The 22,314-nt window shown below is 42.9% G+C and overlaps 1 protein-coding gene across 3 annotated transcripts in view; it reads right to left on the bottom strand.

Moving 5' to 3' along the window:
• The window catches only part of LOC124622447 (UHRF1-binding protein 1-like), a 442,870-nt gene that overhangs the window by 329,545 nt on the left and 91,011 nt on the right, over positions 1–22,314 (bottom strand). For all 3 annotated transcript variants that reach the window (XM_047148146.1, XM_047148147.1, XM_047148148.1), the window contains exon 4: positions 13,503–13,895. In XM_047148146.1, the coding sequence (XP_047004102.1) occupies positions 13,503–13,895 (393 nt within the window). The remainder of the gene's footprint in view (positions 1–13,502; positions 13,896–22,314) is intronic.

The following is a 22,314-nucleotide window of genomic DNA, read 5'->3' as shown; positions in this document are numbered from 1 at the left end:
ACGGCTATCTGTATCGCTGAGGCATGCAAGCCTCCCCACCAACGGCAAGGTCCATGGTTCATGGGGGGGACTATAACAGTATTAATGGTCATGCAGACAGATTTGACAACACCAAATGATTACTATAACAGTATTGTAATCATTTGGTGTTGTCAAATCTGTCTGCATGACCATTAAGTACTGTGTTGAAGGTAATACCATGAGAAGTGTTATAAAAGCTGGTAAAAAGAGTTATGTTTTCTCCATCATGCAAAAAATCTAATGCGAGTCTCTTGTACATCAGCACTGTTGTGCACCCAATTCTGCGAGGAAAGAAACACAATTAGCACTGCAAAAAACATGTTTTTCCTTTCTTTTTCTTTTCCTTTTCCTTTTCTTGGGTGGGGGGGCAGGGGGCGCAGGTAATAATCCGGCACAGATTTCAATGCCAAGCAATCCATACATATTTTACCAGTCCAATGAACATACAAACTGATAAATGATGATGAATTAAATAGTGTACTTGTATAGTGTACTTTTTAGTTGGTTATTCCCTGTTTTGGGCACTTAATTTATCTTTATTCATCCAAGGATCATCTCACAATGATGATAGGAATTGCCGAGGTAATATAATGTGAATCCGTAGCTCAAAATAAGCACCACACAGAATCGATAACACGCTTTATGAGGATGGGGCAGCTGTTTTTGTTTCGTTTTAGGGTGCAAAAACAATGGGGGTCATACGCTCCTAAGTCAAAGCTATAGAGCACGAAGACAGAGAGGAGTTAAGAAATGACTATACGTCAATCCCAACTGACATAAGAGAAGACAGCTAAAAAACAGGGATGTGGAGAAACAGCTACAAAAGACACCGTACAGAAATGGAGGTCCACAAGTAAAAATTAAATGGCCTTCGCCATATTGCTTAGATGGATAAAAAGTAAAACACGGTCAACAGCCCACATGTCATTTGCTAAACCAGCCAATAACTCAAACGTCAAAGCCAAGTGGGAACATAAACAGTTAAAAAATGGGGATTTCATCAGGAAGTGGCGAACAGTTAAAACTTGGGTGCAATGTGTACAAAGTGGTGGGGGAGCACCACTGATCAAATGACAATGGCTAAAAAGGCAGTGCCCAATACGCAACCTAGTTAAAATGACCTCCTCCCAGTGGGAGGGCCGAGAGGAGGTCGTCCAAGCTGTTGGGAGAGGTTTAATAATTCGGAGCTTATTCCCATGAATGGAGGACCAATGACGATGCCAAAGGGACAGCATCTCCTGACACACAGCCACACAGAGATCACTGGAGGGAATATAGGAACTAGTGGGCTAAGGTACGAGGTCTGCAGCCTTGGCAGCAGCGTCAGTAACCTCATTTCCTGGCAGACCGACATGACCAGGAACCCACACAATCATCACAGTGACTCCACCAAGAGTGAGCAAGTGACAATTTTCCTGAACCCGTTGCACTAATGGATGAGCAGAGTACAGCCTTTGAAGGGTGCTGAGAGAAACTGAGTAGAGGACACAATTGGAAAGTCTGTGTCGCTGGATGTACTCTGTGGTCTGATACAGGGCAAAGAACTCAACTGTAAATATTGAGCAGTGTGCTGGAAGCCGATACTGAAAGATGTGGGCGCCAATGACGAAGTCACACCTGACACCACAGTCAGTCCAAGATACATCAGTGTTGACAAATGTACTATCATGAAGTTCCATGCAAAGGTTGTGAAACTGAAGGTGATAGAGCGAGGCTGGAGTAGTGTCCTTAGGAAGTGAATGAAGGCCAAAGTTAACATGGGCCACTTCACGAAGCCAAGGTGGTGAAGGGTTCGCACCCACCAGGAAAGTTGCAGGTAGTGTGAAGTTAAGCCGCTGGAACAAGTGCCAAAACCAGACTCCAGGAGGCACCAGAGAAGAGGGACACGCACGATACTGGCGATCAATGGAATCATCAAAGAAGGAGGCATAGGATGGGTGGCCATGCATGGCAGACAAATGGCACGCATACCGGCTGAGGAGAAAATAATGGCGGTAGGACAGTGGTAGATCAGCAACTTGAGCATTACAGACTTAGGGCTAGTGTAAAGCATGCCAATTGCCAAACAGATGCCACGATGGTGGATAGTGTTGAAACGGCGTGAGAGGGATGGATGTGCAGATGCATAAACAAAGCATCCACTGTCTAGTTTTGAAGGGACTGGTAGAAACGGAGGAGGGTGGTTCGATCTGCACCCCGGGTAGTATCATCAAGGACACGTAGGACACTGAGGGACCGCACACAGCGGGCTGCCAGATAAGACACATGGGAGGATCAAGAGAGTTTCCTATTGAGCATGAGCCCCAGGAATATAGCAGTTTCAATGAACGGAAGAGAAACAGGCTCAAGATGTAAAGATGGTGAGAAGCCAATTGCACCACAAGAAATTCATACAGACGGGTTTGTCATTGGAAAGCCACTGCCGATGCTCCAGAAGTAAAGACGATCAAGACCTCGCCGAAGATGCAGCTCAGTGAGACAGGTCTGTGGAGAACTGCAATAGATGGCAAAATCGTCAACAAAAAGGGAGCTGAAGTTGCCCAGCGGGAGACAGGCCTTTATGGGGTTTAATGGTGATAGCAAAGAGTATGAAACTCAGGACGGAACCCTGAGGCACACTGGTTTCCTGGATAAGGGTGTCCAACAAGGCAGAACCCACATGCACCTTGAAAACTCAGTCTTTTAAAAATTACTGAAAGAAACAGGGCAGGCGGCCACAGAAACCCCACGTGTAAAGAGTACAGAGGATACCAGTTCTCCAGCAGGTGTCATAGGCCTTCTCCAAATCGAAAAACATGGCCACAGTCTGAGATTTCCACAACCATTCATGACATGGATGGACAAAGTAACAAGATGGTCAACTGCAGAACGCCATGCTCAAAATCCGCACTGTACAGTGGTTAGTAAACAGTGAGACTCGAGCCACCATACCAGCCCAGCATGAATCATATGTTCCATCGCCCTGAAAACACAGCTGGTGAGAAAGATGGGGTGGTAGCTAGAAGGAAGGCTTTTGTCCTTACCGGGCTTAGGTATGGGTATGACAGTGAATTCATGTCAATGTCTGGGAAATGAGCCCTCTGCCCAGATGCGGTTGTACATATTAATCAGAAAGTGCTCTCCCGCAACAGAAAGGTGCTGGGACATCTGAATGTGGACAGTAACTGGCCCTGGGGCGGAGGATCGGGGTGAATTGAGAACATGATCAAGCTTCCTCATAGTAAAGGCGGCTTTGTAGCACTCACAATTCTGAGAAGAGAAGGGTATTGCCCGAGCCTCCTCCGCTCGTTTCTGATGGAGGAAGGCAGGATGATAGTGGGAAGAGCTCGAAATCTCCACAAAATGGTGGCCCAAGGTGTTGGAGATTGCAATATGGTCCACGATGACATCATCTGCTACTGTGCGGCTGGAAATTGGTGAACGAATCTTGGTTCCAGAGAGCTGTCAGAAGTTGGCTCACATGACAGAGGAAGGGGTGGAACTGTTAAAATAACCAGTGAATAAAATCCAGCTACCTTTTTTCGTTATCCTGAAGAAAGCGATGACACTTTGTACACACCTATTTACGAGAGTATTTCGGAAAGTAAAGATACACTGTACGCCAGAGGAACAGAAGAGTTTGGCGAGCAAGTTGGCAACACTGGTGTTAACCTTGAACCGTTAGTATTCTCCTCGCGGTCGTTCGGCAGTTGAACATTGCTTCTGGTTGGAATAGGTCATGTTTAAAATGGCTGCGCCGATTCAGAATCCCGCCAAATGCGCAGTGCGCTTTGTCATACGTTTTCTTCATGCAAAAGGTCAGCGACCAGCGGATATTCACAAAGAAATTGTTTGTGTTTATGGGAACATTATGAATCGACAAAATGTAACGAAATGGTGTCGTCATTTCTCTGAAGGTAGGACCGATGTTCATGACGAACAAAGAACAGGTCGGCCATCTGTGATCTCTGATGCCCTTCTTCGGAGAACGGAGGAAGCAATTCGTTCGAATAGACATCTCACATTCAAAGAAATGTATCAGATCATACCGGACGTGTCAATGACAACTCTTTATGACGTTGTGACTGTCAAGTTAGGGTACAGGAAATTGTGTGCGCTCAGGGTTCCAAAACTATTAGCGGAAGAACACAAAAAGAAAAGGATGGGCTTTGCACTCGACGTCCTCAGACGCTATGCTGAAACAGGTGATGAGTTCCTTGATCACACTGTGCCAGGTGACGAGACGTGGGTTTATCATCATACACCTGAATCCAAACAACAATCGATGCAATGGCGCCATTCAAATTCACCAAAAGCCAAGAAATGCAAAATGTCGTTTTCAGCAAAGAAAATCATGGCTTCTGTTTTTTGGGACATACAAGGCACTCTTCTGTTGGAATTTATGCCTCCTGGAACGACAATTAATGCTGCTGCATATTGCCAGACTTTGAAACGTCTTCGAAGGGCAATTCAAAACAAACGCGGGGGAATGCTGACAAGCGGAGTCCGCTTGCTTCATGACAATGCTCGGCCTCACACAGCGCTCATAACCAAAGCACTACTCAAACAATTCAAATGGGACGTATTCGACCATCTGCCATACAGCCCGGACCTTGCGCCCACCAACTTCCATGTCTTCCATTATCTGAAGTCACATCCTGGCGGAAAATCATTTTACGACAATGAAGAGATCAAAGATGAAGTTGAAATATGGTTTCGACAACAGGCGGCAACCTTCTATGACTGTGGAATAGAAAAGCTTGTGCACTGACTTAACAAATGTTTGGATAACGGGGGCGATTATGTTGAAAAATAACAAATAATCCAGTTAATAAGATGTAACTGAAGTTTTCTAAATAAATGTTCTATTTAAGGACTGTGAGCCATTGTATCTTTATTTTTCGAAATGCCCTCGTATAATGAATCCAGTTTGCCTTTCTAATATAACGGTTAAAAACGCGGAGAGCACATCTCCGCACACGAATTGTGTTGCAGCATGCCTCAGTCCACCAAGGAACTGGGAAACAGCATGGGAAAGAGGAAGTGTAAGGAATGAAACGTTCTACAGCAGTAAGTATAAAGTTCATGAGATATTCCACCTGGTCATCACAACTGGGGAAATCTTGATCTTCGAAGGTCACCAGGGAGGACTAAAGCTGCCAGTCAGCATTAGTAAGCTGCTATTTGGGTATACATGCCGATGGCATAGGAGTCAGCAAATGGATAGCACATGGGAAACGATTGCTCAAGTAGGTGTCAGAAAGAACGGATCACTCGAGATGATGGGCAAGCCGCGCAATGCAGAAGAATAGGTCCAAATGGGAATAGGTGTGCGAGGAGTCGAAATGGAATGTGGGTGCTCCTGTGTTAACGCAGAAGAGGTTAAGTTGATTAAGATCAGCGAAGAGGGCACCTCTCTGGCAGGTTTTGGGAGAACTCCAAAGGGGATAATGCGTGTTAAGAGTCACCTAGTAGTAGAAATGGGGGAGGTAGCTGCCCAATAAGCTGAAGGAAGTCTGCCCTGGTGACATCGGACGACGGAGAGACATAAATGGTACAGAGGAAGAAGGTCAGGTGAGGAAGGAAAAGGCGAACTGCAACAGCTTGAAGATGGGTAGTCAGGGAGAGGGGTTGACTATGAAAATCATCCCATATGAGCAGCATGACGCCCCCATGAGATGGGATGCTGACCTCAGGGGGAAGGTCAAAATGAACTGGGAAGAAATATGAAAGCTCAAAGCAGTCATGACAACCCAATTTTGTTTCCTGATGGCAGAGTGGGGATGCTGCGATGCTAAAAGCAGCTGTAAATCCTATTTGTGGTACCACAGGCCACGAACATTCCACTGGAGGAGAGTCATGATGAGGAAGAAATGAAGGGGGCTAGTGACAGCCTGCGAAGACTCGCTGCTACAAGGCACAGAAGCAGGAGGATCCTGCTCCATGAGGTCCACAGAAGCACTGGCTTGCTTGTGCTGTTGGTCTGTGGAGTCGAAGACAGAAAAATTGTTGGTTGTGCACAGCGGCGACACAGAGGCTGGCCTGGCTAAGGTATCACTTGGCAACACTGTCAAAGAGAACCTTCAAGTCAGCGAAGGAGAAGACTGTTTACCTTTGTTGGACTTCTTTGTCCCTTCCCGGTTAGCAGAGGAGGACTCAGGTGTTGTTTGGCTGGAGAGAGGTAGGAAGTCTTCATGGGAGTACTCCTCCTGTCCTTTCCGGCCTACCAATTGTGTAACTGGGGGCTTCACCCCTTGAGGCGAGAGTTTCATGGCTTGTTGCACAGTTGGACAGGGGGGGGGGATGGTGATGCTACCTTGACACTGGGCAATTTAACAACCTCAGAGCTGAATTTGAGGTTGCATGTCTGTGTGGCCATGTCCTTCATGGAGTGAGGGGTAACAAGAACAGAACTGTAAATGCCAGACAGGAGGACGCAGGGTTTGTGAATAGCCAACAACTTGCGAGCAACTGGGTAAGGCACTTTTTCCTTTACCCGGATCTCCTGGACAGCCCGCTCATCAAGATACACGGGACAGTCTCGCCATTGCAGTTGATACAGCAGGGAAAAGGAGGCGGACAATCACCCTCATGTGCATCCCTACTACAGGTTACACATTTGGCTGGGTGTCGACAAGACGTTCTAGTGTGGTTGAAATGATGACACTGGTAGCAGCGCATCAGGTTCGGTATGTACAGTCGGACTGTTATAAATTCATTGCCTGCTTTGATCTTGGACAGAAGCACCACTCTATCAAAGGTGAGAAAAAGAGCCATTATGAAGTGACTGTTGTGCTGTATTGTGTTCCCTAGTAATGTAATACATCTCTTGATGAGTGATGAAGCGATTCCCAGCCTATCATGGCAACTCCAAAAACTCACTCCCACTCCTCAAGGAAGGACAAGGGGTAGCATATTATGGAGTGGAGCAAGGGCAATAACAATGTTGATGAATACTGTGTGCTGACCTCAAAAATAGACTGCAAAAGTAGGTCTTTTGCATAAAAGAATTTTTAACAATTTTAAAGAAGTAGCTGTTCTATTCAGTGTTCTTTCATAACTCATTACTTTACCTAAAATAAAAGTGCACATTATTATGCAGTGTGTTCTTTTCAAACTTCTCAAATGAATTGCAAGTGCTCAGTTTGTTCACAAAAAGGAGGAGGAGGCTTCCCAAGTTCTGAATTGGTGGAAGTCAGTAGACTTTGGTCTGCTGATGTTTTGCGACCAGCCAGTGCCAAACTCAGAGATCTAATACAGAACCCTGCGTATGTAGCTATTGTGAAGTAACTGTTGTGCTGTATTGTGTTCCATTGCAAAATAATACATCTCTTGATGAGTGATGATGCACTTCCTGGCCTGTCACAGACACCATAAACTCCTTGAACCCATCCAAGAAGGCAAGGGATAGTATATTATCGAGAGAAGCAAAGGAAATAATAATGTCACTGCATATTCAGAGAAGGAGAGAAAAATTAAAGAGTTGTTCCTTTCTCTTTCTCAGCCAAGAAGACAAACAGCGATATGTACAGGGGCAAGCTTCAGCTCTGTGAAAAGAATTCACAGATTTTGTAAAGGTATTCCTGGGTAATAACCAGGAACTCCCAGCAAAAAGAGCTAAACTGCAGCTCAAATTTTTCTGTTTGATAGTGCTTTGAAACTAACTGCCCATTCGTCTAAATTGATTTAAAGTGGTTGTTTTGCTTGTGTGTGTAAAAGAATTTCTTGTCATCCGGTAGGTGGTTGAAGAGGAAATAACATAGTTGATTATTCAGAAACTCCCATGTGGCATGGTGGTTAAGGTACTTGACTGGTGTGCTAAAGGTAGTGGACACGAGACCTGCCACATTTGGAAAAAAAATACATTGCAATATATGGTAAATGACTGCCAACATTAATTTTATTCAGTTAATGGTGCATCATGTGACACCTAGGACCATAGCTTTCACTTCTATATAAGTGATTTCAAAAAGTCGATCCTTCCCCTGGCGCCTCTTCTTGTTATTTGGAAAACTACACATACTACGTAAAATGGAATTCTACGTTCTGACTTTTTTTTTTTTTAATTCTTAGGTCAGGATCTACTGGGAGAGTCCAGCTGGATAACTTCAACAGAGGTGTCCTGAAACAAACAATTGAAGACTACTTCATGGTTCAGAAGATTGCTCCCATTCTGCGGAAACTTTGATCAACACTCAAGGAAACGATTGGCTGGACTTGGGGTATTTTCTGTTGAATATTTTGTTGTCCATAGGAGTCATGTGGAAAAAGAACAAAATAACGGGTCTTTATTGCTAGGGCATAGAGAAATTATTGCCTGGGAGTTGCAATTCATCGCAGGAATGAAATACATCGTGGAAATACACAGAAATACTCCATCTGGTTGAAACTTTTATGGACAGTAATATGACAATCAGTAAATTTTTGCAGAAGGATGATGATGTCGTCGTTATGGGGTAAGGAATCTCCTCTTTGGGAATGACTGCAAAAAAAAGTTATGTGTTCAACAAAATGGCAAAAGAGATAGGCCATACAGTTGTCCGCTTGGTGTGGGAAAAAGTAAAATGGTTGTTAGGAGCACAACTTTTCAGGGACTATGCCCAAGCACAGACTGTTTGCAAGTGAATCCCTTATTTCAATAACTACTGATGACTGGGAAGGGTGTTGCAGGAAGGTCCAACAATTGGAAGAAGATTACTGAAGGCATGATGGTGTCATCAGATATGCAATAAACAAAATTATTATTAATACCACTGAATAGTACAGTATCAACAATAATGCATCATGTACAGATGACGAACATGACAGTGACTTTGAGTGATTTATTACAATTCAGCGTTACATATGTAAATAAATGTTCACAATTTTACTCTTTCCCTTTTTATTGCCACAACAGAAGTGTTGTATGTCTCAAATTTTACTTCCATGGACACGCAATACGTAGCAGTTGAGTGCCGTTAAGGCGTTGGCTGATAAATGGCATTATCAGTGCCCCCTGGAGCACAGACTGAACATGAATGCAAGTGTGTTGCCGAAACTGCTTGACAATAGTGTGGGCTGTGCACCCCACACTGACTCTCCCCCCACTGCAGCCAATGTGCAGTTGGGACATTTAGTCAAAGGGCGGGGTGAGAAGGAAGGGGGGTGGGGGGGGGGGGGGGGGCAGGGGGCAGCGAAAAGGATTGTAATCAAAATACTGTGCACGCGCTGGTGGAAAAGAGGGTTGTGTAGTGCTGGAATGTGAACAGGGAAGGTGAAAGGTAGGTAAACGACAATGACTAATGAAGGTTGACGACAGGAGGGCGCACTGGTGGAAAAGAGGGTTGTGTAGTGCTGGAATGTGAACAGGGAAGGTGAAAGGTAGGTAAATGGCGATGACTAATGAAAGTTGAGGACAGGAGGGTTATGAAATACACAGAGAGTTCCCACCTGCACAATGCAGAAAAGTTGGTGTTGGTAGGAAGGATCCACATGGCACAGGCTGCGAAGCAGTCACTGAAATGTCGGGCAGTGTGCTCAGCAACTTGGTGGTGCAACTGTTTCCTGGCCACAGTTTGTTGGTGACCACTGATGCGGACAGAGGTTGTTGGTTCTCATGCCCATGTAAAATGAGCACAGTCACTACAGCTTAGCTTGTACATCACATGACTGGTTTCACAGGTAGCCCTGCCTTTGATGGGATAGGTGATGCTTGTGACTGGACTAGAGTAAGTGATGATGGGAGGATGTATGGGACAGGTCTTGCATCTATGTCTATTACAGGAATATGAGCCATGAGGCACGAGGTTGGGAGCTGGACTGTGTGCAAATGCTCAATAATACTGTGTAGGTTCAGTGGATGGTGGAATATCACAGAGTGGGATGGATGGGAAGGATAGTGGGCAGAACATTAATCACTTCAGGGCATGACGAGAGGTAGTCGCAACCCAGGTGGAGAATGTGATTCAGGCCTGGGTGGTGCTGAGTCATGAGGGCAATGCTCCTCTGTGGCCAAAGAGTGGGAATTTGGGAGGTGGTGGGTGACTGGAGAGATAAGACAAGGGACATCTGTTTTTGTACAAGGTTGGGAGGCTAATTATGGTCTAAGGCCCTTAGTATATTTCGAGAGGGGCTGCTCATGACTACATGTGTGACAACTATGGGTGGCTAGGGTGTATGGAAGGGACTTCTTGGGACAGAATGGATGGCAGCAGTCGAAGTGGAGGTATTGCTGCTGGTTCATAGGTTTGATATGGATGGAGGTAATGACATAGCCATCTATGAGTTGGAGGTCAACATCGAGGAAGGTGGCTTGCTGAGTTGAGTAGGACCAGGTGAGGCAAATGGGGGAAAGGTGCTGAACTTCTAAAGGAATGTGGATAGGGCATCCTCACTCTCAAACCAGATCACAAAGATATCATCAATGAATCTGAACCAGGTGAGGGGTTTGGGATTCTGGGTGGTTAGAAAGGACTTCTCTAGAGTGGCCCATAAATATGTTGGCATAGGCCATATAGTGCCCTGCTCATCACTGTTGATACCACCTCTCTTTACATCTACATCGCTCATGATTATGGCCTAGCCGCTATCGAACACACTTTCCCAATGCCTAATGGATTCCAAGCCTACAACCTCATTCCTAATCGCCATGACCAGCTATATCTTCACCCACAATTACATCTCCTTTGAAGGTATTACCTATGAACAAATCCAGAATATGCCATTGGCACCTGCACGGCACCCCTAGTCATCGAATCTGTAGTGACGAGCAGACCCTCTCGAAAAATACCAAGTGTCTCAGTAAGGCCTCCCAACCTTGTACAAAAACAGATTTCCCAGGCCTTACCTCTCCAGCCACCCACCACCCCACCCTCGGTCTAACCTAACCTCCTGACTGCACCTAGCCACCCTATCCCTTCTCTCCCCACCTCGTTCCTTTATGCTTCCACAAGCAGCACTTTATGGTGCCCATGCCCCCCGCCCCATTCCTCCATCTCTCCGCAACCCAGACAGCTCCTTAGCTCCACCACATAGATTGACTCTCCCATCACGTGCTGGTGCTCACAGTCTGGCCTCGGCAGCCAAATGTGTGTGTGTGTGTGTGTGTGTTTTGTCTAATTCAAATGGAGGCCCTTTTGGCTTTAAGCTTACTTGTTTGACAATCTTTTTGCTGTGCACTGTGCCTATCTGCGACTCAGCACCTCCGTTATATGGTGGGTAGCAATCTATCATTTTCATAATATTTTCATTATTCCATCCTGCATTTTCCATTGTTTCATATTCACTGAATGTTCATAAGAAAGTAGACAACATTTAACAACTTTTGGTGGTGCATTTCCATGAAACATGATTGAAAATAAAACTGAAGGGACAGAGTAAGGTTAAACAGTAGTTCACAAAAATATGTCTAACTGGTAATTCACAACAACAGAAGAGCTCACCATCCTGAAAACATGCTAAAGTTCAGCTTCAGAACGAAGGCAAACAACACAATAAATTTGAAAACTTTTCAAACATCTATTTCATTATCAGTTGAAGTAGAAGACTACTACAGGGGAACTTGTCAGATGTTTCTTGTAATATACAACACAGCTACTGTCATGAGTGCACATATTTCTGGTATCTCTCACTGGGATTAGGAACCTATGAATCAAAGGGAAACTCATTACATAAAGGCACCTTATGGCCACCAAATTTGAAAGTATCAGAAGGATATACAATGTGGCTGGATGTAGATTTCATCAACTTCATCTTTGTTTTCATTAATTAATCCTCCATTTCGTGCATGACCCTCTGCTTGTACACCAAAGTCACATCATACTACCAGTGAAAGGGGGGCTGTGTTGTAAAATAACTATGAGGAGGTTCAGTGCCTCCTTAGTTATCACATGCACTAGTTCATAATCCCCCCCTCCCCGCCACTCCTTTCAGAATTACATTTACCTAAGCAGCAACTATATCGTGATAGTATATGGGACAATGATCGATGGTACAGCTGGTACCAGTGAAATATTCTGAGATTACCTGAGCTTTGTCCCACAGGCTGTGCTCTCAAAGGAAGAGATACAACTTCCACCTCTCCTTAATAATCCACTGCACACAACTCATAGTCTGGTGGAACAATTTATGAAGTCTACAAACTGTTGTCACAAACACTTCTTTCTGTATTTAATACAACATGTCAATATTTTCATCTCCCTATGCAAAACAATGTGAGGTTGTATGCAATTTTTCCACCCTTCACAATTAACAGTGATGCATATCTGCCCCTGGTTGTAATGCTGCTTTTATCACTCCACCAGAAACAGTTGTGTTAGTAGATAGCCAGAAGAATGGATAGTTAAGCAGCTTGGCAGATCATACTTGTAACATTTACCAACTATGAATGTTGTTTGGACATCTAGACAAATGCAAAGCTAACTTTCCTGTGATAGGTGTTAATCCTGGCAGCTTTCTTCCTGAAACAATTCTGTCTGACAGCTGGAATTAGATGTGAAACTGTTCACTAAAGTGCAAGCAACAGAACATTTCTCACTGTTATATCTGCAGAGATATAATGAGATATCAGTTGACAGCATTTATTGGAGAGCGTTTGGCAGTCATGATTGTAATGACAAATGAGTCTTGCAACAGTTCAATCACTGGGACACAAACTATAAGCTCCATAGCATAGTATGAACAACTTCTGTTAAGATATAAAAAGGGCAGACAAAATTTGCAGTGATACATTAAGCAGAGTAAGAACGCTACTGGTAGACTACTGCCACGTACATGTCAACAATATCTTATTAAAGGGTTTCACTTTTCCCATTTACCATTTTGAATGACGCAGTCTTCAAGGAAAGAAAGTGGCCAGACGTTGTGGCCATGTGTGTTGAGGTGTTCTTGCTGTTATGAATGTGTGTGTACTTTCTTTTCTGAAAAAGGAGTTGGCTGATAGCTAATATGTAACAGTCTTTTCATCGCACCTGTCAGGAGGTGAATATGTCATCTTTATGGTGAGTAGAAATCAGTCCTTTTCATAATATTGTTGTACTTCAACCTGGACTTTCCACTGTTAGACTTTGAATAAACATCATTTACAGGATTATTTGATTGTTTCTTTCAGTTTCCTGAAAATCTGTACTATTTCTTTCCTATTAGAATAGACATAGGATGGCACACACAGCACCAAGACTCTGTAGACTACGACATCTGTCACGCTCCAATAAAACAAAAAACACATGTTGTTTCAAGAATAATCACTGTATGGATTTTAACAGTCATGTTTAGTTCTATGTCAATGGGATATTTGTTTTGCTCCAATACCAAGTAATATCATCTTTCCTTAAAAACAGCAAGGAAAGACTGACTGCTCTGAAACTCTCAGGGACCTGTAAGCACATCCTTTCATAAGGGACTCTACAAAAGCTGAATACAGTTATTTAAAATTCATGTGAGGAGCAAGGAAGAAAAGCTTTATTTTCCTACAAAATTTGTGAACTGTATTAATCTCTGTATATCAGTTTCACATGTTCACTTACCTCAATTTTCCGTGCCGCTTTGCGTATGCGTGTCAGTTCAGTGGCTTTTTGGATCAAACCCACAAGGGAACCCACAAAACATAGGGCAGCTTTCAGCTGTGAATCAGTCAAAACCCATAATAAATCATCCAATATAAGTGCAAGGCACGAACCCAATACAAGACTATCTGATAATCGTTTCTTTATTATTATACGGCATGATGCATGGTTTGTCAGCAGCCTTAGTGGAGTCATAGTGCTATCCATTGTGGAATTTGCCTCAATTCTCACTGTCTGCCACTCAAGTTCCTTGAAAATGAGGATCTGCCCCCGATCAGGTTCCTTTAACCTTGTCATCCGTAAATCACACTTCTGCCAGTTTGGTGACTTTGACTCGACAACAATGCGTAGTATCTGTTGACAGAAAGACCAGTAATGTCCTTCAGTGACTTTTGTTTATTGCCCAAATATGAACAATGCATCCAACCCTCACAAAAAGAAACATGTGACACAATTTAAATTACTACACAAATAACTTAAGGAAAATGAAGAAAAACTGCAAAAAAGTAAGCCAATTCTATAAGATTAAAAGTACACAAAATATAGGATTCAGTTCAATTACACATGGTCAGAACCTACCACAATCACACAAACACAATCAATATGTACAATTAAAATTATTTTCATTATTTAGCACATATATCTTCATGAAGTACAATTCCCAAAAGCAGATTGCAAAAGCACTGCTTTCACATAAAAAAATTTTTAACAAATTTAAAGAAATAGCACTTCTATTCAATGTTATCTAATATCAAAGTGCACATTATCATGCAATGTGTTCTTTTCAAACTTCTCAAATTCCAATCATTTGTAAGTAGATAATTATGAGAAATATATGCTTGTTGTAGAGACATAAATTATAGCCTCAAAGTATTTACAGACACACACACAATAAAAGTTTGTGCTATTGTCTATAACACATTACCGCAGTCATATGAAACAATATGGATATTCTATAAAAATGAATCTATGTCACTATTTGGTAAATGGAAATAAAACTGACTATTTAATTACAAAGCAATTTTTGATATGTTTTTGGAGGTGAGTTATCTGATGTCTGTAAAAACAACAACAACAGCAACAACAACAACAACAAGACAGTGCATCATTCAGAGTTCATGCTACCAGGTACGACTACTAATTAAGGTCTCTACTTGGAGGTTCTGGGAATATCTCCTAACAGTGTCTGTCAGAAAGCCCTATCTGTGGCAATCGGGGATTTTCCCCCTTTAAAACATTCCTGTGTGTACTGTCAACTCTGTGCACCAGTTCATTGGTCATAAAAAGGATTTATTTTTATTTATCCACCTGTAGACAATAAATACTGTATGGATGTTGTCCAAAAGTACATGTAAATTTATGAGAAACAATTTATGTAAAAGGAACATACAAAATTTTACATCAAGTAATACAAAGAATAATACATACAAAATTGTACAAAAAATGTAAAAAGAATAATACTTGGTCATACAAGACACAGTAATACAACTTTTTATACATGTATACTAACAGCATTGTAACTGCATGGTCTGTTTGAAGGATTTGCTTTTGTCTTTCCTAAACAGGAAGCTCTTATATTCACTACATCATTTTAGTAAAAATTTTACCACACTCAATAGCTGTCCATCAGATACACAAATTCAACAGAAACTTTAGAGGATGAAAGACAGTGTTTTCAGTTTTGCCTTAATATAAATATCATCATGATTACGTATTGGCCTTAATAGTCATTTACCAAGTAAAAACACTGTTCAAGTGTGTGTGTGTGTGTGTGTGTGTATATATATATATATATATATATATAGACACACACACACACACACACACACACACACACACACACACAGGGCGGGTCGCAGGTGGCGGATAGCGAACGATCCATCAGATATGGTGGACAGCTGCGAATAAGGGGAAACCCAAATAAGCAGTCCCGGACCGAGGCGGCAGCATCACGAGGGTGTGGGAGGGTGACTTTTGGCAAGGGCCACACTCATTCAAAAACCACAGAACCCGAAGATGTTGCTGTGTCATGGCGAGTAAGTGCCGCCATTACAATAAGCACTGTCAACACCCAAATCCAGGACGCGTCTGAAGTGGGAACCATCGGCATCCTGGTCAGCGTCTGTTCACACAATGTGCGGCTGGTCATAATGCGCCAGGAACTAACAATCCCTGGTTCTAAACACCCAGTGGAAACACTGGCCCAACTTGATTACAAGCAAGTATGACTCGTGCAAGTAATAACAACATTACCCCAGGTGGTAACCAATCCACCCATCAACAGATGGCAACCAGGAATTCGGATTCTGGGGAACCTGGACTTACACGATTACATCAGAGAAAGTCGGAGCTCTCTGGCAAACTTCCACTTAAAACACCTACATACATTGGAACCTTTAACATAAATACATTAATCCAACCAGGAATACTTCTAAACCTTACAACAGAACTTGAAAAGCAAAAGATAGTAATACTAGCTTTACAGGAGACACGTTTTACAGATGAAGAAACATCAGATTATGGCAACTATCACATCTTTAAGAGCAAGACGGATAAACGAATCGGAAGAGGAGCCCCCCCATCTCGGGATGGCGTTTATCATACACAAGAGCGTGCTCAGCTCCATCAAGGAAGTTACTCCCGTAAACAATAGGATAATGACGATGCGCTTACAATGTGCCAACAAAACATACACAATGGTTAATGTTCATGCTCCCACAAACGGAGACAACAAGAAAAACCCCATAGAAACAGAAAAGTTCTGGGAAAATTTGGAGAATATAATGGCCAAGATTCCAAAAGATGATACAAAAGTTCTACTTGGCGATTTTAATGCCCAAATTGGTAGAGAGAAAATCCACCAAAAAACCGTAGGCAAATATCCTGCACATAAATTTACCAATAAAAATGGTACAAGGCTCGTCGAACTATGTAAGCAGAATAACCTGAAGATAATGTCAACATCTCTAAGAAAATGTCCAAGAAAACAAAAGACATGGAGATCTCCTATACAACAAATTGGCGAGTTTCAAATAGATCATGTGGCGATTTCATACCTAGTACAAAAAGTACGCAGAGGAGCAAACATTGATTCAGACCATTACCTAACTAGAATTAAAATCAAGTTTACAGCACGAAGAAGTCATCAGAAGAAAACAGAAATACAGAAATATGACACCAAGAAGATTAAAGAATCTAAAGTAAAAGAAGAATGGGAGAAGGAAAAGGCAAACACATGGGAAGAATTTCATTCTAAAATCACGCGAATAGCTAAGGAAACTATTCCCTTGAAAAAGATATTCAAACACCCTTGGTGGGATTCAGACTGTGAAAATGCATTGGAAAGGAGAAAAAAAGCATTTCAAGAATATAACAGTAAAAAATCACAAGAAAGTCTACATTTATTTAACGAGGTTAGAAAACAGGTTTCAAAATCTATTAGGCAAGCAAAAAGGAAGTACACAAAGGCACAACTGGATGCCATAGAAGAAAATTTCCAAAACTATAATACAAGAGACTTATACAGAACTTTCGCAGATAAAATACGAGGATATATCCCTCAAAATTTATGTTTCAGAAAACCAGATGGTAAATTAGCCCTAACAAACCAGGAAAACTGTCAAGTATTGGCTCAATATTTTTCTAACCTACTAAATTGCCCAGAACCTAGTTTAAGGTTTCCCAAAGAAATCAGTGCCAACGCTCAACCGGATTCATTACCACCAACACAGGAAGAAATCAAATGTCACATTAAAAACTTAAAAAATAATATAACATCTGGCGAAGATGGCATTGTTGCAGAGCTATTAAAAAACCTAGGACCAAAGACGTTGCAAGAGCTCACAAAAATAATAACAAAAATATGGGAAACAGAAAAATTACCAGAGGATTGGAAATGTGCCCTTATTCACCCGTTACATAAAAAAGGAGACAGAACAAATGTCAATAACTACAGGGGAATCTCACTTTTACAAGTCACCTACAAAATTCTCTCAACATGCCTGCTGAAAAGAACACAAGAGCAGCTGGAACGCCAAATTGGTGATTATCAAGCAGGCTTCCGCCCCGGTCGCTCATGCATAGAACAAATATTTAATTTAAAGACAATATTAAAACACAAAGCAATTAGAAATGCCCCCATAATTTGTACATTTGTAGATTTTAAGAAAGCCTATGACTCAATTGACCGGCAATCTTTGTTTGACATTTTAGAGGAACTTGGACTTGACTCCAAAACACTAAGGCTTATCAAAGAATCACTGACAGACACTGTATCTAAAGTTAAATTCAGGGGAGAAATCTCTGAACCTTTTCTCATAAAAACTGGAGTACGTCAAGGTGACGGGCTATCTCCACTTCTGTTTAATATAGTCTTGGATAAAGTCATTAAGGAATGGGAAAAAGAATTAAAAAATCAATCCTACTGGAAACCAATCCATCTTGGTAGAACCAAAGACAACGTGGAGATATCTTGTTTAGCATTCGCGGACGACTTGGCCATACTTGCAGATGATGAAGAAATCGCCACCAAACAAATAGAGATCCTTAAGGAATGCGCGGATAAAGTAGGTTTACAAATTTCGTTTCAAAAGACAGAATTTTTCTGTATGAAATTCCATATACACAGTTTGAACACAAAATATGGAAAAATAAATAGAGTAAAACATTTTAAATACCTAGGTGAAATTTTGGAGCCAACCGGAGGAGAGAAAGTTGCACAGAAGATCAGACAACAGAAAATGAAGAGAGCATATGGTATGACACATGAAATATACAATAAAAAATGCATCTCCTCGAACACAAAAATCAGACACTACTGCGCAGTAATTAAGCCAGCAGCACTATATGCTAGTGAAACGCTCACACTCCACACAAAATGTGATTTAGAAAAAATACTAAAAGAAGAACGCAAAATTATGAGAAAGATTTTAGGTCCAAAATTAACAGAAGAAGGATACCGGATACAATCAAGAAGAACCACAGAAACTATATCAAACCTGGCAGCAGACATAAGAAGGCGAAGATTAAAATTTTATGGACATGTCACTAGACTTCCCCCCACACGACTCACCAACAGAATTCTCACTTACATAGAAAGAGTCAAACCAACAACACCATGGATTAGCCAAGTAAAATTAGATTTACAAAAAGCAAATATTGAACCTAAAGATGTCAAAGATAGAAAAACTTTTAGAAATAAGGTGGAAAAGTGGATTGTATTGTCGGAGAAGGAAGCACTAAAGATACCAGGAACAAAATGGACAGAAGAAAGAAAAAGAAAACATGGAGAACGAATGAAAGAAGTGTGGTGTCACCGCCAGACACCACACTTGCTAGGTGGTAGCTTAAATCGGCCGCGGTCCATTTAGTACATGTCGGACCCGCGTGTCGCCACTGTGTGATCGCAGACCTAGCGCCACCACAAGGCAGGTCTCGATATACCATAGAGCACTCGCCCCAGTTGTACGGATGACATTGCTAGCGACAATACGGACGAAGCCTTCCTCTCATTAGCCGAGAGTCAGTTAGAATAGCCTTCTGCTAAGTCCATGGCTACGACCTAGCAAGGCGCCAATTGTAACAGTGCATGTATCTTACGAGTCTCATTTGTATAGTCCAGAGAGATGCATCACAAGGAGTAAATAAAGTTAAGTATATTCCAAAGCTACGTATTTTCTTGATAGCAGTCATAACGTATCTTGTTCCAGACTTGACGCCAGTAGGCGTGTGTGTACGCGTGCCTTTCTTTCGGCTACTTCAGTGTGGCGTAACAGTCTTGTTACGTCACAACAGATTGGCGACGAGTAAAGAGTTCTTTCTAATTGCTTACATTTACTTGAGTCATGGCTTCGCCAGATGTACTGTCCGAATTTTATCGCTTGCAGAATCAGCAGACGCAGGCGTTATTGGATGCCCTTGGACAGCTCGTCCAGGGTCAACGTGCCACTCAAACCGATGCGGCAGCCGCCGCTTCACCGCTACCGCAGCCACAACATGCAGTTGCACCGCAGTTTCGCCAGTTTAATCAAAACCACGAGTCCTGGACGGAATGGTCCCGACAGTTCGGCTTTCACCTAGCCGCCTACAGAATTCAAGGTAATGAGCAGCAACCGTTTTTGCTTTCTTGTGTCGGTGTGTCCACTTACCGTGTGATAGTGAAATTGTTTCCCCGACGCGACGTAGCAACTTTGTCCTACAAGAAATTTTGTCTGCTTTAGATGCCTATTTTAAAGAAACAGTTAATGTGGTTGCAAATCGGTATACGTTTTTTCGTACGAAACGTACGGCCGGTCAAACTAATAGGGAGTGGGTAGCAACATTGCAAGGACTTACTAGGGACTGTGCCTTTGACTGTGACTGTGGCCTTTCTTATTCAGATACAATGGTGCGTGATGCAATTGCACAGAACGTTTCTGATGTTCGCATACGGGAGCAAATTTTGAAACTAGTTAATCCCTCCCTTCAACAAGTGATAGACATATTAGATAGATAAGACACACTTGACTGTGCTCAGATATCTTTTGAAACTTCGCCAGCCGTGTGTAACATTACCCGGCCCACTGGACGCGCTGCGCGGCCCGGTAACCGGGCCTCGCGCACTTCGACGCAGCTGCCGCCGCGCGCTAAACCAGGTGTGCCGCGCCAGCACACAAATGCAGTGAAATCATGCCCGCGGTGTGTTACTAGACATTCGCGTGAACATTGCCCGTCACGCCAAGCTATTTGCTTTTTCTGCAATAGGAAAGGACATGTTCAAAGTGTTTGCCAGAAAAAGCTCGGATCAGACAACCACAATCATTCCAGGCCCTTTGCTTCGCGCCGGAATCGAACCAAGGACACTCAGGATCGTGGACCTTCGCCCATGGACATTCATGTCGTTAATTCCACTTCGTCCAGTGACACTTTCTCTAACAGTGACTGTGTTCGTCCCACAAAAACTGTGCGTCGACGTCACCGGGAATCAAGTCAATTAGCGAGTGATTCTGTACCAGTGTCTGTTCAAATTGCACAACACAGTCGCTCTTGTCGTCAGCAGGCCAATAAACTTTTGTAGATTTAGACTTTGAAGGCAAAGTCATACCATTCCAGCTCGATACCGGAGCTGCAGATTCATTGCTCAATCACGACACGTACAAACAACTGGGCATACCTCCGTTGCGTTCCGCAAATGTTAAGCTAACCACATATTCAGGACAGAAAATTCCTGTGTTAGGACAGTGCAGCCTTCTTGCAACATACAAGGGACAAACGAAACTTGTGTCATTTTACGTTCTTCGTTCTTCTGCTGCAGTGAACTTGTTTGGTTTAGATTTATTTCAGTTGTTTAACATGTCTATAGTAAATCGGGTCCTATCAGTGAACCAGACTGTGCCTTCAGACAGTGTTTCTCGTCTATGTGAAGAATTAGCAGACATTTTTGCACCGGGCTTAGGTTGCGCTAAAAACTATGCAGCACATTTGGAACTGAAAGTAAATGCGCAACCGAACTTTTTCGGAGCACGCAATGTTCCCCACGCATTGCGTGATGAAGTCGCAAGAACATTAAACGATCTAGAATCACAGGGTGTAATTGAACGTGTGCAAGCGTCTCTCTGGGCCTCACCCTTAGTAATTTTGCCAAAACCTTCCGGAAAATTGAGACTTTGCGTGGACTTCAAGGCCACAGTGAATCCACAACTAGTGCCTGCTACTTTTCCTTTGCCCCGCCCGGAAGATCTTTTTGCTAAACTGTGCCCGGGAAAATATTTTTCAAAGTTGGATCTAGCCGATGCGTACTTGCAAATACCGGTGGACGACGAATCCCAGCGCGTATTGGTGGTTAACACGCATCTTGGATTGTACAGGTTCAAAAGACTGCCATTCGGGTGTGCATCCGCCCCTGCATTGTTTCAGCAGTATTTACAAACTATTTGTGCGTCGGTCCCTACTGCAGCAAACTATCTGGACGATATTGTGATCTCCGGACAGACAGAAGAAGATCATCTTGCGAACCTACGAACATTATTTCAGGTCTTGCGACAAAATGGTCTTCGCTTGCGGAAGGACAAATGTGTGTTTTTTGCTCGTGACTTACCATACCTGGGCCATGTCATTAATGCCCAAGGCATACATCCGAGTCCAGAGCACCTCCGTGCCATACAAGAATTGCCTTCCCCTCAAAATGTGAAGCAGCTACAGAGTGTGTTGGGTAAAATTAACTACTATCATAATTATGTGCGCAATGCCTCTTCCATTTCCGCTCCGCTTCATCGCTTACGCCGTAAAGGTGTTCCGTTCGTCTGGACGACGGAATGCGAACGCGCCTTTCGCCAGTTGAAATCAGCGTTGCTTTCTAATACTTGCCTCACGCCTTTCGATCCCCAGAAACCCCTTTTGTTAATGGTAGATGCATCGGATTTCGGGATCGGTGCTGTGCTTGCGCACAAAGTTGGCTCCCATGATCGCCCTATTGCCTTTGCGTCCAAATTGCTCTCGTCTGCGCAAAGAAATTATTCCCAGATAGAGAAAGAAGCTTTGGCTCTCGTGTTTGGTGTTACTAAGTTCCATGATTTCTTGTATGGTCGTCACTTCACCGTCATCACAGACCACAAACCTTTGACATCGCTTTTTCATCCGACCAAGCCTGTACCTCCACGTACAGCGCAGAAATTCATTCGCTGGTCTATTTTCCTCTCGCAGTACCGCTACGATATCTTGTATCGGTCCACTACTAAGCACGGAAACACCGATGCGTTGTCCCGTTTGCCTGTTGCTGAGGATAAAGCATTCGATT

The sequence above is a fragment of the Schistocerca americana genome, chromosome 7 (genome assembly GCF_021461395.2).
Source record: "Schistocerca americana isolate TAMUIC-IGC-003095 chromosome 7, iqSchAmer2.1, whole genome shotgun sequence".
NCBI lineage: Eukaryota > Metazoa > Arthropoda > Insecta > Orthoptera > Acrididae > Schistocerca > Schistocerca americana.
The sequence above is the reverse complement of the archived record's forward strand: the minus strand, read 5'-3'. Positions and strand labels throughout refer to the sequence as shown.